The 18,932-nt window shown below is 55.8% G+C and overlaps 8 protein-coding genes and 1 non-coding gene across 9 annotated transcripts; 3 read left to right on the top strand and 6 right to left on the bottom strand.

The window, feature by feature from the left end:
• The first annotated feature begins 17 nt into the window (after positions 1–17).
• BKA78DRAFT_326228 (uncharacterized protein) lies at positions 18–1,303 on the top strand. Its single transcript, XM_066889422.1, has 3 exons — positions 18–202; positions 295–536; positions 630–1,303. The coding sequence occupies exons 1-3, from the start codon at positions 68–70 to the stop codon at positions 847–849; spliced, it is 597 nt and encodes a 198-aa protein (XP_066739018.1). The 5' UTR covers positions 18–67; the 3' UTR covers positions 850–1,303.
• Positions 1,304–1,454: 151 nt separating this feature from the next.
• On the bottom strand, positions 1,455–2,072 carry BKA78DRAFT_299824 (uncharacterized protein; the record flags this gene model as incomplete). Its single annotated transcript, XM_066887118.1, has 1 exon — positions 1,455–2,072. One exon carries the CDS (start codon positions 2,070–2,072, stop codon positions 1,455–1,457), a length of 618 nt encoding a protein of 205 aa, XP_066739017.1.
• Positions 2,073–2,670: 598 nt separating this feature from the next.
• BKA78DRAFT_326224 (uncharacterized protein) lies at positions 2,671–3,208 on the bottom strand. Its single transcript, XM_066889421.1, has one exon. It carries the CDS (start codon positions 3,033–3,035, stop codon positions 2,778–2,780), a length of 258 nt encoding a protein of 85 aa, XP_066739016.1. The 5' UTR covers positions 3,036–3,208; the 3' UTR covers positions 2,671–2,777.
• Positions 3,209–4,308: 1,100 nt separating this feature from the next.
• Positions 4,309–6,378, bottom strand: BKA78DRAFT_289297 (uncharacterized protein). The gene is made up of 3 exons (XM_066885764.1): positions 5,995–6,378; positions 5,792–5,935; positions 4,309–5,741 (listed from the first exon to the last, which is right to left on the bottom strand). Exons 1-3 carry the CDS (start codon positions 6,176–6,178, stop codon positions 4,573–4,575), a joined length of 1,497 nt encoding a protein of 498 aa, XP_066739015.1. The 5' UTR covers positions 6,179–6,378; the 3' UTR covers positions 4,309–4,572.
• Positions 6,379–6,818: 440 nt separating this feature from the next.
• Positions 6,819–6,926, bottom strand: BKA78DRAFT_t169. The gene has a single exon. It is a non-coding gene; the product is annotated as a tRNA-Val (tRNA).
• Positions 6,927–7,388: 462 nt separating this feature from the next.
• Positions 7,389–9,599, bottom strand: BKA78DRAFT_299821 (uncharacterized protein; the record flags this gene model as incomplete). Its single annotated transcript, XM_066887117.1, has 3 exons — positions 7,389–9,045; positions 9,100–9,235; positions 9,302–9,599. 3 exons carry the CDS (start codon positions 9,597–9,599, stop codon positions 7,389–7,391), a joined length of 2,091 nt encoding a protein of 696 aa, XP_066739014.1.
• A 2,754-nt stretch (positions 9,600–12,353) lies between these two features.
• BKA78DRAFT_259060 (uncharacterized protein) lies at positions 12,354–13,476 on the top strand (the record flags this gene model as incomplete). The annotated part of the gene is made up of 2 exons (XM_066885335.1): positions 12,354–12,747; positions 12,983–13,476. The coding sequence occupies 2 exons, from the start codon at positions 12,354–12,356 to the stop codon at positions 13,474–13,476; spliced, it is 888 nt and encodes a 295-aa protein (XP_066739013.1).
• Positions 13,477–14,239: 763 nt separating this feature from the next.
• Positions 14,240–15,355, bottom strand: BKA78DRAFT_333828 (Decaprenyl diphosphate synthase-like protein; the record flags this gene model as incomplete). Its single annotated transcript, XM_066890136.1, has 3 exons — positions 14,240–14,330; positions 14,408–14,843; positions 14,905–15,355. 3 exons carry the CDS (start codon positions 15,353–15,355, stop codon positions 14,240–14,242), a joined length of 978 nt encoding a protein of 325 aa, XP_066739012.1.
• Positions 15,356–16,208: 853 nt separating this feature from the next.
• Positions 16,209–18,853, top strand: BKA78DRAFT_333827 (exocyst complex component Sec10-like protein; the record flags this gene model as incomplete). The annotated part of the gene is made up of 2 exons (XM_066890135.1): positions 16,209–17,983; positions 18,028–18,853. 2 exons carry the CDS (start codon positions 16,209–16,211, stop codon positions 18,851–18,853), a joined length of 2,601 nt encoding a protein of 866 aa, XP_066739011.1.
• Between the last annotated feature and the right edge of the window lie 79 nt (positions 18,854–18,932).

Here is an 18,932-nt window from a genome sequence, read left to right as displayed (position 1 = left end):
CACCGCCAGCTCCAACCTCACCCGTTTGGCCATTGGAAGGGCGCACCACAACTTTCCAACCGCCATCATGTTCGCCGTCCGCCGTCACGCAGCTCGAGCTGCGCAATCCGCTCGCCTACAGCTCGCGCGTCAATCTCGCCGTTCCGCCCACGACTCCCACTCCTCCGCCCACCATGATGTCCCCGCCGACGAGCCCATTGGCGTACGTCCCATCCTCGCCCTCTCTCGCACTTGCAATGCAGCCCGCAGACCACGGAGAATAGCCACAGCTGACGCAATTGGGACCAAAAACAGGCCGGCTTCTGGATGGTCGTCGGGCTGATCCCCGTCTCCTGGGGCGTCTACAAGCTGGCGCAGCCAGACAAGGAGGGCAAGCTGCCGTGGCTGACGCGCGCCATCGACTACTACGGCGACTGGCGGGAGCAGGCCCTCGCCGACCACGTCCTCCACACGCGCTTCCAGACGCAGGCCGGCTTCGACAAGAACCTGCTCTTCAACTCGAAGCCGCACGGCTACCACACGCTGAGGACGCCCGAGTACGTCGAACTTATACAAACACCACCACCACCACTGCTTTTGCTGTCATGACTTAACAAGCAATTCCCTGCCTGCTGACAATGCCACCGCAGAATGTTCAACACGGGCTCCCCCTTCAACGTGCCCGCCGGCTTCAACATGGACCTGACCAAGGTGGTCGAGCACTACGAGCGCGAAAACTACGAGGCCAACCGCCTCAAGCACGAGCAGATCAAGAACGGCGCCGTCCCCTGCGAGCAGCCCCCCGGCCGCATGCACGACGCCCACTACCCCGACCGCTTTACCTCCAAGGGCTCCATTCGCTGGCTTTGATTAGTGGGGAGTGAGAAGGTTGGGTGGATGAGATGGATGGGGGAGAGAGGTTTGGGAAGAGGGCGGGCAGGCGAGGGGATGGAGGCAGGTGGGCTTGTGCTTACATTGAGGCGTAGAGACGTGATGCGAATAGAGGCCGCAAGTTCAGTACTGAGAGCTCCCGAGCATGCTTTGCCTTGTCGTCACCTTTTCTGCCATCTCTAGTGTCAGCCGCTTGCTTAGCGGCCCATGTGTTTCAAAATCTTTCCTACTTCGTGTCCTTGTCTCCGTGCAGAGATGTTTCGAATGGCTTGTTGCAAAAGCTAGAGGAAGGACACCAAGATCCAATTCATGTCTATGAGAGGACGGTAAGCCTCGTTGATGTTGTCTCATCCCGAGCAACGGCGCAGAGGGAGAAGGATGTAAGACAAGGGCACACAAGAGTCAAGTCACTTGGCATCAGGCACATATGCGCGAGTTGATCGACGTCAATGTTCCATCCATTCATTTACTCAGGAAGCCGGCTGATTCACCCAGGCTACATTTTATCCTCCATGTGTCGAGCAAGTGTGAGCATCCTCCGCCAGCCCTTAGCGTTCAGCGGGCAGGTCATCCAGCAAAGCCACTCAAGCCGAAGTCGAAGGCGTAGGCGACAACGTCGTCGTCGTCGATGTCCACGTCGTATAGGTTTTCGTCACCAAGTGTGGCCAGGGCCAGTGCGTCTGCGTGTTGACGTCGCTCGAAGAGGTCGCCCAGTACAGCAGGCCTTCGGGAGCAGTGACCGTGAACGTGCCCTCGTAGTTGGTCGTGACGGTGAAGATGAGTTGGTTGGCGTCGGTCGTCATCAAAGTCGGAGACGGAGTAGTTGAGGTGACCCCAGTGAGAGTGGGAATCGTGTCGTTGAAGGTGGACGTGGTGAAGACAGAGGTCGTCTCGGTAGCAGACTGGGTGGAGATGAGCATTGCCGAGCTCCAACCGCTCTGGTACACCGTCCAGTATGCCGTCGTCATGTTTTTGTGGATTGCGGTGACGGTCGACATGGGCATAGCAGGGGGGGTGGCAGGGCCGGTGTCCGAGGCGCCAACGTACTCGAGGCCGACACCATCCTTCTTGACGATACCGGTGGTGAGAGCAGGGTGGCCGAGGGTGGGGAGGGTCAGAGCCGCGGAAATGTTGGTAAACGAGAGGTTGGCGAGGCCCAGGGCCGCCATGCCCAAGAGGGCGAGGAACATGAGGAACTTCATGTTGAGAGGGTGCGAGAGTGAGGTTGGTTTCGGGAGCGTCTAGTTTCTGGAAGGGTGCATGTCAGTAAGTGAGACGCTTGAGGAGTGATCGGTCGACGCGGCGCGCGCATGCTAGGAGGATGCTCAGGTGCATAGCGTGAGCGTACGTGAAGCATTCGTAGACGCGACGCAGTAAGGTTATGGATCACACACATGCATGCCTTGTGAGTGCATGGGGAGCAGACGTACCTTGATGGGCGCGAGGCGGAAGACGGTGAAGAAGGATGGAGGAACTTCGCCGGTCGAGGAAAATATATACACACGAGTCGATGTGGCCCACAAGCGAGGGCGCTAGACTGGTAGTAGGAGGAAGGTGTTGGCTTGATTGGGAAAGAGGTGGTAGAACCAGAGTCCGAAAGTTCACTGTACAAGAAGGACAAGACCGTCGGAGCCGCCCTCGTGGTCCACATCATTCATGATTCTAGCGGCATTTCACGAACAGTCTATAGCGATATACAGGAAAGTCTTGCACTGGTAGGTCTCGCGAGCGAAGGTCAAGAAGTATTTATGCAAAGCTTCAACTCAATTGCTAACAGACAAAACACAAAAACTGACAACCATCCTCGCAAATCACAACAAGCAAAGCAACACCAACGAAGACCGACACAAACGAAACGCCCAATGCGCCGCCCCCTCCAACAAGCCCGTCTCACCCCTTACACCCCCTTACGGGCTCCACGGGTAACACCTGATACTCGTAACCTTGCCGCCCATGCCATGCGCGGCCAAGTTGCCAGTACCAGGGTTGTAGACGGTGACCTTCTTGCCGCGGCAGTAGTTTGTCTCGTAGAGACTGCAAGCGCCGTAGAGCTCGGGGCCCGCCGACAGCATCTGGTCGTTCCACGCGGTGCCCAGGTTGTAGCACACGTTGGGCGTGTACTGGCGCTCGACGCAGCGGCCCCGCCAGTTGGTCTTGTTGCACATGTAGAGCTTGATGGGCGGCGTGCGCTTGTCGTGTTTGTGCGTCGTGGTGTTGACGGGCGCGATGGGCGCTGCTGGTCCCTCGGGGTCTTGGACGACGAATTCCGGAACCACGGCGGCGGCTGCAGGGGCGGGAGCGGCGGCCGCGGAGGTGGCAAGGGCGATGAGCCCGATTGTGATGAGTGTCTTGGTGAACATGTTTGCTTTGTCGTTGAAGATGTATGGTATAGCTTTGGCGTTTGGTGTTTGCAAAGTTTGGTTGCTGTTGTAGATGAGAGCGGAATGCAAAGTCTGAGTTTGTTTCAGGAGAGACTGAGGTCAGTTGTTTGCAGGTAAAGCAGTCGACTGGCTCGCAGTAGACAACAGAAAATTATTGGTAGGGACAAGGAATCAGAACCGAAATTGGCCAACATCACTTTATAGTCATGTTGAGGGATTGAGGTGCTCGAAATAGAACCCACGCTGACGTCCATGGCAGAGGCATGACACAAAGACGAGGCGTTTCCGCATTCTAGAGCGAGGAGTGGGCGTCGCCTATTGAAGACCTGATTAGGAAATTCTGTGGTGGTTGACAAGCCCTTTTGCTCGTCTTGCTCGAGATTCAAAGTGCGTCCAGAAGCGTGACCCTTGATCAACAAAGACACGGGATAAAGCACAAGGTGCCTTTGATCATGCGCTGAGGGAAATTGGTGATTGGAAAGAGGAGAGAAAAGAGACGTAAGTGGGTTGATTGGCTCGCCCGACTAGTCGCTGCAGGCACAGACAAAGGCCGTGAACGAGTAGCAGGCGCTTTGAGGAGATCTTGGGCCTTCATAAAATGCTCTGCCTCACCACTTTGGCATCATCACCATCCGGTCCAAGAACAACGCTTTACACCCGTTTCAACAGCTGAAAAATTGCATCAGAGGTTCTCCAAGCGACAATGCACAGACCCATTCTCTTTCGGGAAACTGCAGGGGAAAAACCAGTCGGTTGTTCATTTTGCCCTTCAACCTCTCAGCCACTATAGCTTCGCTCAATTTTCAGTGCAGGCAGGTGGAGCGGCGATGAGGAGGGTTTGATGCCCCATGGATTGGCTAAGATGGGGTAACTGCGCTAGGAGGGTTGTCGAAGAAGAGTGGGTGATTGGGTGATGGAAGAGAATGCCAGCGCCAGGGGAAGCTCATCAGGACCAAGGACGCACACGCATGGAAGCATTCGAGATTCGCGTGGCCAGGAGGTGGAGAGTCCCCTTATTCGAGAAGAACGCTTCGAGGAGCGGTTACGTGCGACGATTTGGAGTCTTGCCCTATTTGTCGCCGAACCATTGGACTCAGGTCGGGAAGAGTCGCAGAGCCCCTGTCCGACACCCGGCGATGAATAATACAGATTATGGATTGTGGTTGGGCTTTGGTGTCTACAAAACAGTGACATGTCAAAGTACGTGTTTGGCGACTTTTGAAGACTTTTCGATCTTTCATGGGCCTACCGTTGTACACTACTCTTTTTGGGTCCTCAAACTCGCCATGTCGAAGGAAAAGATTAAGACATCAAGTCGAACTTACCGTCCATTGGATGCCGCAATACACATGAACAGCCCCTTCGCGGCTCCCACACTATCAACCGCCTTCAAACCCAAGCTCCTCAATCCAACAAGCGGACCCCATCCCACGCTGTACAGCTTGTGCAGCTTGTCACACGCGCCCAAGAGCGCATTGTTTGCTTGCCACCTCGCCGCATCGTAGCTCTCCAGCGCAATAGTGCTGCCAATGTCGTCGCCCGCTGCCACAGCGGCGGAAATGGTGCGCACGAGCGCCGCCGCATCGGCTTGGCCTTGGTTCAGGCCTTGTCCAGCGAGCGGATGGATCGTGTGTGCGGCATCGCCGACGAGCGCGACGCGGTGGCCCGAATAGGCGTCCGCGTGGCGCATGCGGAGGGGGAACGCAGCAACAGAGTTGGGCTGCACAGCGGCGACACGTGCCGGCACGCGGGCCTGGTCGTAGGCGCTGTGCTGAAGACGCCAGTCGACCTCGTCAGCGTGGCCGGAGGTCAAAGTATGCAGGTAGTCGAGATCGGCGACGCAGAGACGGAACGCAGCGTCGATGAGAGCAGCTTGGTCTTCGGGCGCAAGACTGCGGAGCAGTGCTGCCCGTGCCGGATGCGTTGACCAGACGAGCGTAGCCATGTTGCCTGGGAGTGGGAGCATGGCGACGGGACCCGATGGCAAGAAGCGCTGGTAGGCAGTCCGGGTTTGAGGCACCTCTCCGGACAGACGCAACGTCGCTACGACACCGTGTCTTTCGTAGTCCCATCCACGCGATGTGATTCCAGCGAATGTTCGGACGGGAGAGTTTGCGCCGTCGGCGCCAATGAGAAGGCGCGCGGCGAGCGTCCGGCCGTTTGACAGCGTAATGTGAGGCCAGGAACGGAGGTCGAGGCCAGAGCTGTTTGCGACGTCTTCTGGACCAAGTTCGATGGACTCGACGCGGGTAGGGGAGAATGTGTCAATACCGCCAACATGGTTGAGGCGCTTGAGCAAGCCGGTTGTGAGGTTGGCATTCTCAATCATGTAGGCAATGGTTGTAGGATCGGTTGGACGGCGAGGCGTGAGGAAGGTATTCGTCGAGGGCCAATCGAAGGAGATGCACGCATCGCTGACGCCATCCCAGACTTGCATCTCTTGGTATGGCTGTACGCGACTGTGGTCGATGTGCTGCCATGCGCCAATGTCTGTTCCTCTCAGTCTTTTGTACAATCAATGTGTGGCACGGATTGTCTACCTTTGAGATTCTCGACCGACGCCGGTGTCAACGAGCTACATCGATTCGCATAGGTCGTTGGCGACGGATTCCTGAGCATTCCCTTTTCCAAATCCTGGCCATCAATCATGGCCATCTTGAGACCTGCGGTGGCTGTCGATGACCCTGCGACGCATTAGCCTCCCAGCTCTTGCCCATAGTCAATCCAATTGTTGTAGCCCTACGCAGTCCAGTGAGCAGGCTCAGGCCTGCTGGACCTCCACCTACACATACAACATCGTATATCTCCGGTTTGGCGGACGTCGAGCTCGTGGCGGTGGCGTAGGTTCGTCGGCGCGAAAGCGAGATTCGGAGCGGGTTTGTCCGGCGACAGGATTGGCAGATCCAACGCGCAGTCTGCGGCTGCATTGTGGTGGAGGCTGGTGTTGGAGTTGCGTGGTGTGGTGTCGTGAAGCTCGAATGACGATGTTCGGACGTCTGCCGAGCTTTTGGTTGACGTCCCGAGATCCCGAGCCATTTTCTCGGCCCGAAGATCCAAGAGTTCCGATCCCGGTCCGCTTCGGCATCCCGAGCAACACGAGATTCAGAAAACAATTTGCTTGCTGAAGATGAGGAGACGATGATGCATCATTATGAGCTCAATAATTATGATTATGAGGAGACTGTGGTTGACCAGTGCATGTTTGCCCAGGCACCGACGCAGAGGATATTCGACATTTCTGTGAACTTTGTGGAGCACACAGAAAGACCAAGCACTTGAATGATCATACTTTCCTCGCAGCGCAGCCTCTCCGCAATCGAACCCCATCTCAATCTTTGCTTGCAACCTTCGAACCCTCGTTCCAAGCAAAGATCCAGGAAACTCCCCGCCTGGGCCTCCACAGCCCCACCGCCCGGCAAAATCTCGCCGCATCAACCCCTGACAAAAAAAATCTGCCTCGCGAACAAGCCGCACACAGGTCCAGGTCAAACTCAGACCCAAAACACAAGGCCCGCATGCTCTATCAGACAAACTGGACCCACTGGCAGCAAAACAAAAGGCAAAAAATACGGGATGCGAGACTTGAACTCGCGACCTTCAGTGCTCTTCAACCGGCTCAGACGATGCTGACCTGATCTGTTAGACTGACGTGATGACCAACTACACCAACCCCGCTTGATTAATGAAAGCCATTTGGGTGAAATTCAATATGATGTGTAATCAAAGGGGAAAGGGGTCCTGAGCACAGATTTTCAGGTACTTTGCACCTCCCGCAGTTTCGCCGACCACCATTCCCAAGAATTTCCAATCAGAGCAGCTCCTCTTGGACCACGGAGATGGAATCATGATCGTATTGATATTGATACTGGTGACAAGGGGCAATTGAAGGCCTTCTACACGGAACAAATCGAACAAGAAATGCGAGTCGAGGAGCTCGGTCGACGTCTCCAGAAGGGAAGAAGATCCCATCTAGCGGTTCATGAAGAGACCAGAAAAGCGTAATGGCGATGCCGGCCTTGTTACTCATCGAAGGGACTCCCAAGTCGCACACACGTCGAACTCGGGTTTCCTGAGATGCGTTTATCAACCGAACCAACCCCCACCGATGTCGCTTCCCAAGAAAAAAAGAAAGCCTGATCATATCGTAGTCGACCGTCGTGGAGAAGCCTGGGGGCTTTGAGATCGGGGAGTCGGAATCGCGCTGTCGTATGAAATCGACGGAGCGAGGAGCGACGCTGTCGAAGTCTGAGAGACGCGCAGCGACGGACGCCCGAGGGTATTCAAAGAGGTGGTGTCAGAATGCGCCTCTCCAGGCACTCCGGCTGCCATTCCATCCTCCTCGTCTGCAGGTTGGCGTGCCTCTGAGAACCGCCATCCTTCTTCTCCTTGAACCAGCTGCACGCGGATCTTTTCAGCAGCTTCGATCATATCCTTCTGCTTGGGCACCGCGCCGTATTTCTCGCGGGTCTCAGGCTCCAAACCATGGAAGAGGAGAGCGAGAGAGGACGACTTCCAGTCGTTATGCCATGGTTGGTGCGTCGCCCGGCCTTGAAAGATGGCCAGAGCCAGGAATACGACCGTGAGGAAGAGCGCAATGATGGGGTAGAGAAGCCAGATCCAGCGGACTTCAACACACGTAACTGATTCGTGGACAGTGCCTGTGACGAATCGCAATTTTTCAGTAGAATCTGGACTCTGCCGCATTTGAGAAGTCATAGCCAAGGCCAGGCCCTCCATGGATGCATTTACAGTGCTCATAGTTGCTGTCCCGTTCTTCCATAGATTTTTAATCCAAAGAGACCCACTTGGCTCTTTGCCATCATACGAAAGAGTCAGACTGGCGAGCCATTGAGGACCTAGGAATGCCAAAATTGACCTATTTGCGTTATAACCGAAGACCCAAACACAATCGGGCGGGTACCACAAGGGCTCGTCATGCGAATAGTTGGAAGGTGTGTAATCACCTGTTTTCGATTTGTTATACTGAAAAGTATTGATCTCTGTTGCCTCACTAGAAGGGCTACAGTCTTCCCAGGTTCCGTTGCGTAGGGTCGTCTTGTTTGCCAGCACAGTGCTTTGATAGTATGGCTCGAGCCTCTCGGTTGTTAGACAGCTTTCTTGATAGTCGGATCTGGACACGTTGGCGTGATACGTCTTCACGCAAGGCTCCAGACTGCATCTGATTGCAAACGATCTCTGTCTCGAATGGTCATGGCTGGAGCAAACTTCGTTGTTGTCTGTATTGTTTTTGCTTTCGCAGTTTTTGTCCTCTTTTAGCATCAATGCCTCGAAGGCAAACGTCTCGGTTCCGACCAAGGCAACGGGAGAGGAATTGAAAACGGGCTCTGGTCCTTGGACCGAAGTTAAAACTCCTTCAAGCCGGGGTCCCGAAGGCAGTCTGAGAGTCCATAGCGTGTGTCGCTTTAGAGTTTGTTCTGAGATTATCGTGGTCGTGATGTCTCGACAGGAAGAACACATGGATATCGAAGAGAATGAAGCGCCGCCAACGGCTGCAGGAAAAGTGCAGTTGCCCGTGGGACATGTGATGGGGACGGTAGACGAGTTGGGAGGATCAAGTAGTCCCGTATAGAGAGCAACCGTCATAGGGGCATCTAGTTCGTATGACCCTGTTCCCCACCAACCCCCAACTGCAGTGTAGTTGTTTGTTCGTGGAATTTGGGCGACAGTATCAGAAGAGGGTTTTGCGCAACTAAAGTAGCGGACGATGCCCTGGGAAAGCGGATCGATGGCAAGCGCGACAATGGTTAAGAGGGCCCCGAATATCGTCAAGTAGCTTCATGAGGGTTCCATTAGCAAAGCTCCACCGCTGCACAAGAATATAACGAACCTTCTTCGTGATTTTATGAAGGAGTCGAAAAGAAGGCAAGTAGAACCCCATGGTCCTCGAGTGGCCTGGTCAAACAACTCAAGGTCTGACAGTTCTTTGGGTCGACTAAACCACAGCCACTTGCACTGACTCAGACCTTTAATGTGGTCAGATCAAGCGACAAGACATGCTATTTATGACCCTGAGGGTAAAGCAAACCAACCTTCAACCACAGGCTTCAGCAGCAACGCCTTGAATGCAACAGTGAACACTGCGATAATCGTGTTTATCGAGACGGGATGTGGCCAGTTTGGTTGCTGGTGCCCATTGAAAATCGCCAAAACAGCAACCAGGGCAACGAGAATTATCGCTGCGAAAAGGCAGCTGAGGATTTCGATGGTCCAGTAGAAGTCCTCCCAGCGGCTGCGCATCGTTTTCTGGAGCGGTTGCACTGGAGTGGTCGAGCGCTGATCGATCCCACGGTACTCTTCCATCTGGAAAGATTGAGTACTGGGCTTCATGGTGGATGAATTGCTGGATAACGGCTGAGAGAATTTGGACAAGGCTGAAGACCAGGACAACCAAATTCATGCGGCCCTCAAAGCATTTAAAGAGACCGGTGGCCTGGAGCTGTGCCACTTTGTCTGCGCGATGCAAGTGTTGTACAAGGCTGTCGGGACTAGATCGTGGCTGACAAGAAACGATTATGGCCGTGATACCTAACAGTACGCCTCATCGCGCGGAGTCTTTGCCTTGATGAAGAAGAGCATGCGTCGTCAAGGAGGACTTGTACGATTTCAATCAGACTATGAGCGCCTCTTTGAGTCTCCAACGTGCCACACAACATCCTTTTCAGAGCTTGTCTAACGCAAGACCTTGGACGAAGGTCAGAGCCGGGTGCAGGGTCAATCAAGCGTCATGCCGCGAGCTTCCTGTGAAGTAGGACGCAGTAGTAAGAGAAGACTGTCGATGCTATCTCCAAGATATCATCAGGCTGGACGATTCTGTTACTGTTGCCGCTTTTGAAGAAGCTTCCGGACACAATGAATCGTTTCGGAAAGGAATGTTGTGAAGTGGCACTTGTGTTGACAAAGCAGGAGGTTGCAATTGAGTGACAGATACTCACCAAACATGAGTGAGCGAGCGTGGATTGAGGAAGCTTAGGCTGGATTCACCGGCCGTTGCAATTCTGACGTGGAAGAGTAAGCTGTCTATTGCATGTGTATAGGCTTCTCAGCCGTCGTAGAATGTTTGCACAACTTCTACTGAATCCAGCCTCGTGGCTGTGCCATGAAGACTGTAGGCGCGGGCTCAGATAATGGCGTAACCTCATGCCCATGTGTCACATGGTAGCGGCCCCTCGTCCAAAGCATTATGGTGGCTTTTCTGCTCATCTGTCGTGCTCCCAGAAGAAGGTGGGGGCGATCAGCCATGAAAATCACCTTCAAGGATTGACGATTGCGAGCTGTGCATGTATCCACTACTACCATGCGCTCAGCCTTCCCATCGTAAAGCTGGCGTTGGAGCGTGAGACCAGTGGGGAAAAAGAAAAAAGAACGAGGAGAGGAAGAAGCGTTAAGGAAACGGGTAAAGAGAGAAAAATGAAAAAGGGCTTGACCGAGTGAAGGGACTAATCATCCAATGATCCTCCATAGCGAAAAATCAGCCGAAGCTGAACAATGGGGCGATGAGGGAGACCAGATTAAAGACTTCGTCGACAACTTGGCCGTTCATGCTCAGCATAATGGCCTCCGAGGGTGAAGCCGTGGCGGCAACCACAATCAAATCCTCCAATGGCCAAGGTGTCGGAGAGCAGTTTTATCCTAGAGCCATTGTGGGAGTTGCCTATTTTGTCGCAAAGCCGAGGCCAACGGAGTTAAGAGCGGACGAAGCGCGGCATGACAACAAACGACAAGACGAATCGCACTCCAACGCGCCAGCCTGATTCCAGACGCGTCCTCTGATGCGCTCGGAATGAACGGATTGGATCTCGGCCATGGCGGAGAGAAATTTTCTGCTGCTGTTGTTCAATGAAGACAATTGAATAGTCTCGGAATTCGGCAAGGGCGGATGGAATGGGTGTTGACAACGCTGTGATGGCACCACTTTACTATCGATGCTTCCTGGCAGACCGAGGCAAGAGCGCAGGAAGGAAGAAGCGGTCGACGCCTGGTTTGAAGAGAAGATGCGAAACAAGAAGAGTTGTAGAAGTGGACATGGAGGTAAAGAGATCAAGAAGGAAGTCGAAGCGAGGGTCGAAGTCGGTTTAAGCGAGCAGCGCGACGTCGAAGGATGACACGCGGCGCACCGCACGCACGCTGCACGGATACCGAGCCGCTCCGCCTCCTTCGCTCGTCTTTTGACGACTCGTCAACCTTCGGAAATGGGAAAATGAAGATGCAGAATTTAGCATCGAATCCCTTTCCCTATCACGAGCAAGAGACGGCATATCACCACCACCCTTGGTTTCAGCTCCCACCAACGGTCCAACTGCAAAGGCAAGGGGCTCGGCGCAGATAGTCCAGGGATGGGGAGGAAAAACTTGAGCTGCCAGCGCGGCGGCGCAGCTACGGCTGCACGAGAGCTGCGCGTGCTCTGGCTCGTCTCGGTCCCGGTCACTTCTCAACGGCAATACGGAACGAGAGGGAGCACGGGGACTTGGCCTGCCCTGCCCTGACCTTTCCATCCGGTCCCTTTTCACACCACGAGAGCACGACAACAACAACGACGACGCGTCTGGAATGGCGAAGTCGACGATTCCCAAGGCTGAATCTAGAAAAAGATGGGGCCCAGGCGCCGGCGCAGGTCCCAGACAAGGCGGACCCCCTCGTCAGTTTAGCAGCGGCAAGCCTCAAACAGCCTCGAGGGCCTTCTGCAGAGGGAATGGTTGCCGAATCCACCAACGCCCACGCCGGCGGACGGACGTCGACGGCCTGATCTGCCCGCCGGCGGCGCTCCATAATATTGGCCATGTCAGCCTAGAAATAAATCCATCCCATCTATATTGACGGGGGCACCCACCATCTCGGTGCTTGCTAGTGTACTGCGCCAACCTGCCCTCGCGTCCTCACGTTGCTCTCGCTCTCTCCAGTAAACAATGCGCCATTCTACAAGAAATTGAACCGCCTCGATTGAAAAAGAACCCTCGCTTTTCGCACACCCTCAGAGACCTCTCCCACGCTCGCATCGCCGGCATCCATCCGCGGCGCGGATCGCTCGCCGTCAACCTTGACCTTCTTCGCGCGCATCCCAGTCCGAGCCAACCAGCAGCAAGCATGGCAGCAACAGAAACAAGAAGCAAAAAGCCACTCCGCGACTACTTCATCAGCCCAGGCCCCTTCGACCCCTCGCACCGCTACGAAACCTCATGGCTGCTCTCGCCCGGCGCCCTCTTCGCGTACCGCGCCTTCCTCTCGACCTACGCCTTCATCGCGACGTTCGTCAACCTGGGCTGGAACGGCACGCACGGCGGCACGGCCGGCCAGTCCTTTAGCTACTTCACCAACCTCACGTACTGGGGCCTCAGCTTCTACTTTGGCGTCGCCGCCACGCATACGGGGACGTACTGGCTGACGGGCCGGCCGCTGCTGGCGAGGTGGCCGCGGTGGGCCCAGGAACTGCATGCTATCTTTTATAGCACCATTGTCGTGTTTCCGTTTATTGTGACGAGTAAGTCGACCCCCTGGTGGATGGGTGGGCGCCCCCTGGTTGCTTGGCGTCGTACCCCTTCTACGGGGAGGAGGGGCCAGGGTTCTAGGACGACCCCGACTTTGTCCTCCCTACATACCTATCTGGAGGTACCCCAAAGCGCCGCTCGCTCGCACTCCTCCCCTTCATCTTCATCATCACCACCTACCCACCCGCCCTAAACCCACACCAGCCCCTCGTGCTAACCCCACCACAGTCGTCTTCTGGGCGATCCTCTTCCCCGGCTACTTCACGACGACCTTCGCCGCGTGGTACAACACAACCGCACACGCGCTCAACAGCGTCTTCGCTTTCACCGAAATCCTGCTCCCGCGCACCCCGCTGCGTCCCTGGTGGCACCTCGGCCCGCTCATCTTCCTGCTGGCCTGCTACCTGGGGCTCGCCTACGTGACGCACGCCACCGAGGGCTTCTACGTCTACTCGTTCCTCGACGTGCAGGCGAATGGGAGTGGGACTGTGGCCGGGTACTGTTTTGGCATTGCCATTGGGTGCATTGTGCTGTTTGCGGTGGTGCAGGGGCTGGTTTGGGTGAGGTTGAAGCTGACGGAGGGGGTGTTGGGCATGAGGGGCAGGTGGAGTTCGAGGGATGTGCATGCTGCGGGTGGTGCGGCGGCGTCGAGAGAGGAGATGGGCGTGGTGGGGTATAGCAAGGAGGGGCTGATGGGCGACGAGGCGGTGCGCGAGAAGTGATGATGATGAGGCGGGAGAGTGAGTGCTGCTTTTGAGCATATCGTGTGGGAGGCTGCTTTGAGCTGCAGGGGCTTGGTTGTGTGATCAATGTTTTGGTTTTTTCAGCATCAGCGAGTTCTTTTTTTTTTTTTTTTTTCAAATGCATTTACGACAGGCGAGACGGGAGCAACGAAGTAAAAGGATCCAAAGTACGTGGTCATCAAAGCTGCTGGTAATGCTTACCATCTTCATATGTCGCCAGTCAGTTGCTACATCAGGTATCTAGATACTTGATCACTGCATTCTGAACAAGCACTGAAAGAATTTCAACACGTGAGACTTACAACTCACCGAATAAAAGACTCCTCTCCCCAATCTGGCTGCCTATCTATCCACACATCGTCGCCCAAATGTATCAATCTGCTCACGCACAGTTCCAAAACAAGCATTTTGATTATGCACAAAGTTGTCTCAGGGGTAGGGGGTATCTATCCGCAGCGAAACAAATGAATAAGCAACGCCAGCGGAACTCGCAGTCGAGAAAATATGGGACGAAGAACTGTGAGATTCAAACCTGACTGAGAGAAACAGCCAGAAGAGAAGAATCGCCTTGTAGTCCAACCGCTTACCCAATCGAGCGCCGCATGGCCAAGAATCGTCATGTTTCTTCAGCAGCAATTCAAGCAACCTCTTCTCGCCGAGAATGACGCCATGCGAGAAAGATCATTACTCCCCAACTTTCAGATGGGCACGCGCGTGCCGTCAGAGATTAAAATGCGACGCATCATCGACCGAAGCGCAGCGAGGCTTTGGCGTACTTGTGCAGGCCCCGCAGGAAGGTTTGGTAGCCGACGACAGAGGTGTCGGGGGAGTGGCTACAACACAAATATCAGTCATGAAAGATCAAGACCCGGAAGACCCGTGCGTCCTCAGATTGAGAGAGTCGACTCACAATATCTCGGTCAATCTGACCTGCCACGGCGGATAGCCCTTGAGCTCGACGCGCGGCCCAAACAGAATCAACAGGTCCGGCTCGCCCATGACGCTCTCGGTGATCTCGGCGTCAATCAGCTCCATGCTGATGTCCGAGGGCGCCAGCTTCTTCTTCTGCGACATTTCGGCCAGCGTCTTGGTCAGGTCAACGAGCGTGCTACGCCCATCCTCGGCGCTGAGCAGCAGGATCGTCAGGTGCGACAGCGGGCCGCGGCCAGTGGGATTGGCGTCCGAGGGCGTGGCCGCAGAGTGCTCGGGGGGTGTCGTTGGTGGGCTAAAGGACGGTAGGTTGGGCGCGCGCAGGGACAGAGTGGGCTTCTTGGAGGGGCCGAAGTAGGACTCGAGGGTGCGCGAGATGCGGCGATGGGTCGCGGGGAGGTAGTTTTTCAAGATTCCTGTGGTGCACGCTGCTGTTAGCTGCTGCCGGCCGCCTCGTGTAACTGGAGATAGCTATACCTGTCTTTTCGTACACGCTGAGGGCAGGGATGCCGGCGCTGGCGCACCAGGCAGCGACTTCACTAATGTCGTTGACGAGGCCTTCGAGGCCGGCGCCGCGCTGCTCGTCGTCATTAAAGTCGAGGATAATACTGAGATGTTGTGGTAGGCGCTGGAGGTGCTTGATGTCTTTTTGAATGAGCTCTGGCGAGCGGTGGTGGTAGTATAGGGTTGCGAATATGCGGTCGACAATGGCGTGGTAAGCTATCCTCAGGCGGATGTAGATGGAGAAGACGGTCTGGATGAGGGTGTAGAGGATGAAGTGCAGCTGCTGGCGCACAAAGTCGCGCATGGGCTTCTTTTTCATCTTGGAGGGCCGGCGGACGGGCGAGGACGAGGGAGACGGCGTGGCGGTGTTGGGCTCGGAGGGGAGGTAGGGCTTGAGCAGCTCTTCGCGTTCTTTGGCCGTCATTTTGTCGGTGGTGGTGGCATGGGGGGTGCCATTGTGCAAGGCATTGGGATCGCGGATTCCCACCATGGTGGAGGAGGCGGATTGAGCTTGGGGCAGCACAGCAGGCAGGCAGGCGGGCCTTGTGACGCGGAGGTGCAGGAAGGAGGCGTGATCGGCCGGAGCAGCGTGCAATGGAGCGGAGGACCCCAAAGAGAGCGTGGCAGCAGATATAGAAAGCTGCAGACTGGAGCGCTGGGCGTGCGTCGTCAACGGAGAGGCGGAGTTTGGGTTGGAAGGTGACAGAGATGGATGCGTGGCCAGGGTCTGCGGAGATGCCCAGCCACTACGCGGTGCGCCACATGGCGGTGCTCGACTTCAACCATGACGGATGAGGTGTACCTTACTGTGCTGTGTCTTGGTCACAGGCAGCGCAAGATTGAGCTATCTGCAATTTGCAATTTGTCTCTCAGCAACTTTGAAACCTTTGTCGGCCGTCGCACATCTGAAGCTCCCTCCAGGCAAGCACACAGGGACCGTGCGAGCCCAGGGCTGCTCCTTCCCGCCGCCGTCATCCATCCCACCTGCAACTGTTCCTCCACCGACTTGCTGTCACCTCCGCGGCACTCTCCAGGCTACTATACCAAATCCATCCGCTACCTGCCCCCCCGACCTCGAACAGAGTCTCCACAACAAACTCCCTCCGACCACCAAAGCTGTTACTCCCGCTCCTACGAGGACCTCCGTGCCGCCCACCGCCGCGATCCAACCGCAACCTGCTGGCCATTGAAGAGCTGCGAGAGGCCAGGCGCCGCGCCTCTTCGATAACATCGCAATACCACATGTCGGATTGCCTCTAATCGCCATGCCTGCCTCCATGTCCGACACCGCCTCTGCCCGAACCTCGCGCGCCCAGTCGTACAGAGGCCCGCAATTCTCCCTGACCACCTTTGCCAACAAAGACTTTATAGTCAAGGACTTTATCGAGACCCTCTCCGATAGTGCCGTACCTGCCAGTCGCAGATCCGGAACCAACTCCAAGGTAGCTTTCGACCCAAAGCCCTTAATTCGCACATTCGAACATGCTTTGGGGAGATTGGGCGCGCTTTCGGAGGAGTTGGAGATGAAGGAGAACGAAATGGCCGGTGCCGTGAGGAGGGCCGAGGCAGCTCATAATGCCAAGGTTGACTCGCTGGGCAAAAAGCTGGAGGGGGCTGTCAAGTCGTTTCACCACTTGGACAGTTCCCTCAACGGGACAATGGGCGATGGCGTCGAGGGTGAAGCAGGAGGAAACGTCGCGGTGCGAATCGGAGAGCGGTTGGAAGAGTTGGACAGACAAAGGCAACGAGCCCAAGACGCAAAATTCCTCATACAATGCTGGATGGAGGTGAGCGAGCGGGGCGACCTGTCATCACTCGAGGATGTCAGAAGATTAGGAGGCGGTGATGGCAAAGTCCGATGTGCCCATATTGCCCGACAGCTGCTCAAACTCAGCCATCGCTTGGATCCGGACACTCAGATCAACGGCCACCGAACAAACGGAGTCGACATCAATGGCAATAATGGCAGTGGGAAGAAGCACAATTCGCGAGAAATTATCGAAAAGTTCTTGGAGATGCTGGAGAAGGACCTGTTGAAGCAATTTGACGACTTTTACAGACGGCAAAACTTTGACGGCATGAGGGAATGCGCCGCGGCTCTCCGCGACTTTAACGACGGAGCAAGTGTCATGGGACTATTTGTCAACCAGCACCAGTTCTTCATTGACCGCAGTCAATTGGTTACTGAAGAGGTCGCTGGTGACAGCGAGACCTGGGATCGTCTCGCAGACCCAGACGCCGAACCTCCTGGAGTTGAGCCAAGCCTTCAATCACTGGTCGACGAAGTCCGCATTGTCGTCCAAGAAGAATCTTTCATCATCAAGCGGGCATTCCCCTACCCTGAAGAAGTGCTTGTGCGCTTCTTGCAAAGAGTATTCCAGCAATCGATCCAAGCACGACTTGAAATGGTCCTCGAAAAAGCAAACGACATTTCGTCGCTTGCGTTCCTGCGGTCCCTGCAGGCCGCACGAAGCTACATTGGAAACTTGGTGGACGACCTCAAGGCACATGGACTGACGGAACATCCTGAACCAGCCTCGTCTCAGGTTGCTGCCACGCTCGACCAGCAAGTCGAAGAACTCTTTGTGCCGTACCTCCTCGGGTCCTCTTACATTGAACGAGAAAAGAAAAACCTGGAGGAACTGTACTCTTCGCTACTTTTCAAGTTTACCGTGTACCACTCCAAGAAGCGCAAAACGTCGACATCCTATCTCGGCTCCCTCAGCCAAAGAGGAAGAGAGCTGTTTGCATCGGCAAAGGATGCCTACATAGAAAGACTGGGCTCTGCAGACATACCTTCTTCACAAAGGAGCATGATGATGCGGCTTGCTGGTTTGAAAGAGTCGGACAGCGAAAAGGAAATCGACGTGTCCGAAGAGGATGGCCAGCTGAGTCTGTCCAATGCCAAGCGCATGCTCAAGTGGCTTGCCGAAGGTGTGGGCAGAGGGCTTGAACTCACTTCTGGCAGCGAGACGCCCAAGGATGTACAGGCACTGCTCCAGCTTCTTCTCCAAAATGTTGGAGAGATTTATCTCGAGACAGCTCTGGATGGGTAAGCGGCTTGCTCCGAATCTTTGACTTGACTGACGAAAATAGCGCCGCCGAGCTCGCCGCATCCCAAGAAAACAACAAGAATAATGCCCCTGATCTATCTTACCTCTACTCTCTTCGCACCTCGATTGGAATCTTGCACCTCCTCCAACTCTCCATTAATACCGTGCTTCTTCCACTTGCCGCCCCTTCGTTAACGACACGCCGCGAAATCGAAAAGACAACCAACTCGACCATATCCACCCTCGAAACCAAAATCTCCAACATCCTCCAAAAGACGGTCGACGTGACTCTAGCATGGACGACCAAGCTCCTCGCCGGGCAGAAGAAGCAAGACTTCCGCCCCCGCGACGACGACCTCGTCTCGCTCGGCGCAGAGACGCCCACCTGCCTGGCCGTGACGCGCTGGCTCGACCGCGTCGCCACGCAGGCCGGCGCCGCCCTCACACAACCCGCGCTGGGCATCTTCCTCTCCGAAGTGGCGCTGGGGCTGCGCTCGCTCCTGCTCGACCACTTCCGCCGCTTCACCGTCTCGCTCACCGGCGGCCTCGTCGTCTCCAAGGACGCGACCAAGTACGCCGAGCTGGTCCGCGGCTGGCCCACCAGCCCCGCCCCCGGCGCCGACTCCAAAGCCGACCCCGTCGACAAGACCGGCAAGGGAGGAGGCCCGTCCCCCGCTGCTGGCGGCTTCGAAAAGGGCGGCATGGACGTCTTGGTCGAGGTTGCCAACTTGTTCGTCATTGGCCCCGACGCCCTGCGCGAGCGCCTGCGCGGCGTCAACCCGGCGGACCGCGAGGGTCTGAGGAGCTTTGTCCGCAACAGAGAGGACGCGGGCACGGTCGGCGTGCAGGCCGTCCTGGCGGGGCTGTAATGCAAGCGAGGCGAGCGAGCAAAACCTGGAGTTGCTGGGGCATGTGGGATTGGGTTGGCGTTGACGTGTCCTTTGCAGG

The sequence above is a fragment of the Phyllosticta capitalensis genome (genome assembly GCF_038381095.1).
Source record: "Phyllosticta capitalensis strain CBS 128856 chromosome Unknown BKA78scaffold_12, whole genome shotgun sequence".
NCBI lineage: Eukaryota > Fungi > Ascomycota > Dothideomycetes > Botryosphaeriales > Phyllostictaceae > Phyllosticta > Phyllosticta capitalensis.
The sequence above is the reverse complement of the archived record's forward strand: the minus strand, read 5'-3'. Positions and strand labels throughout refer to the sequence as shown.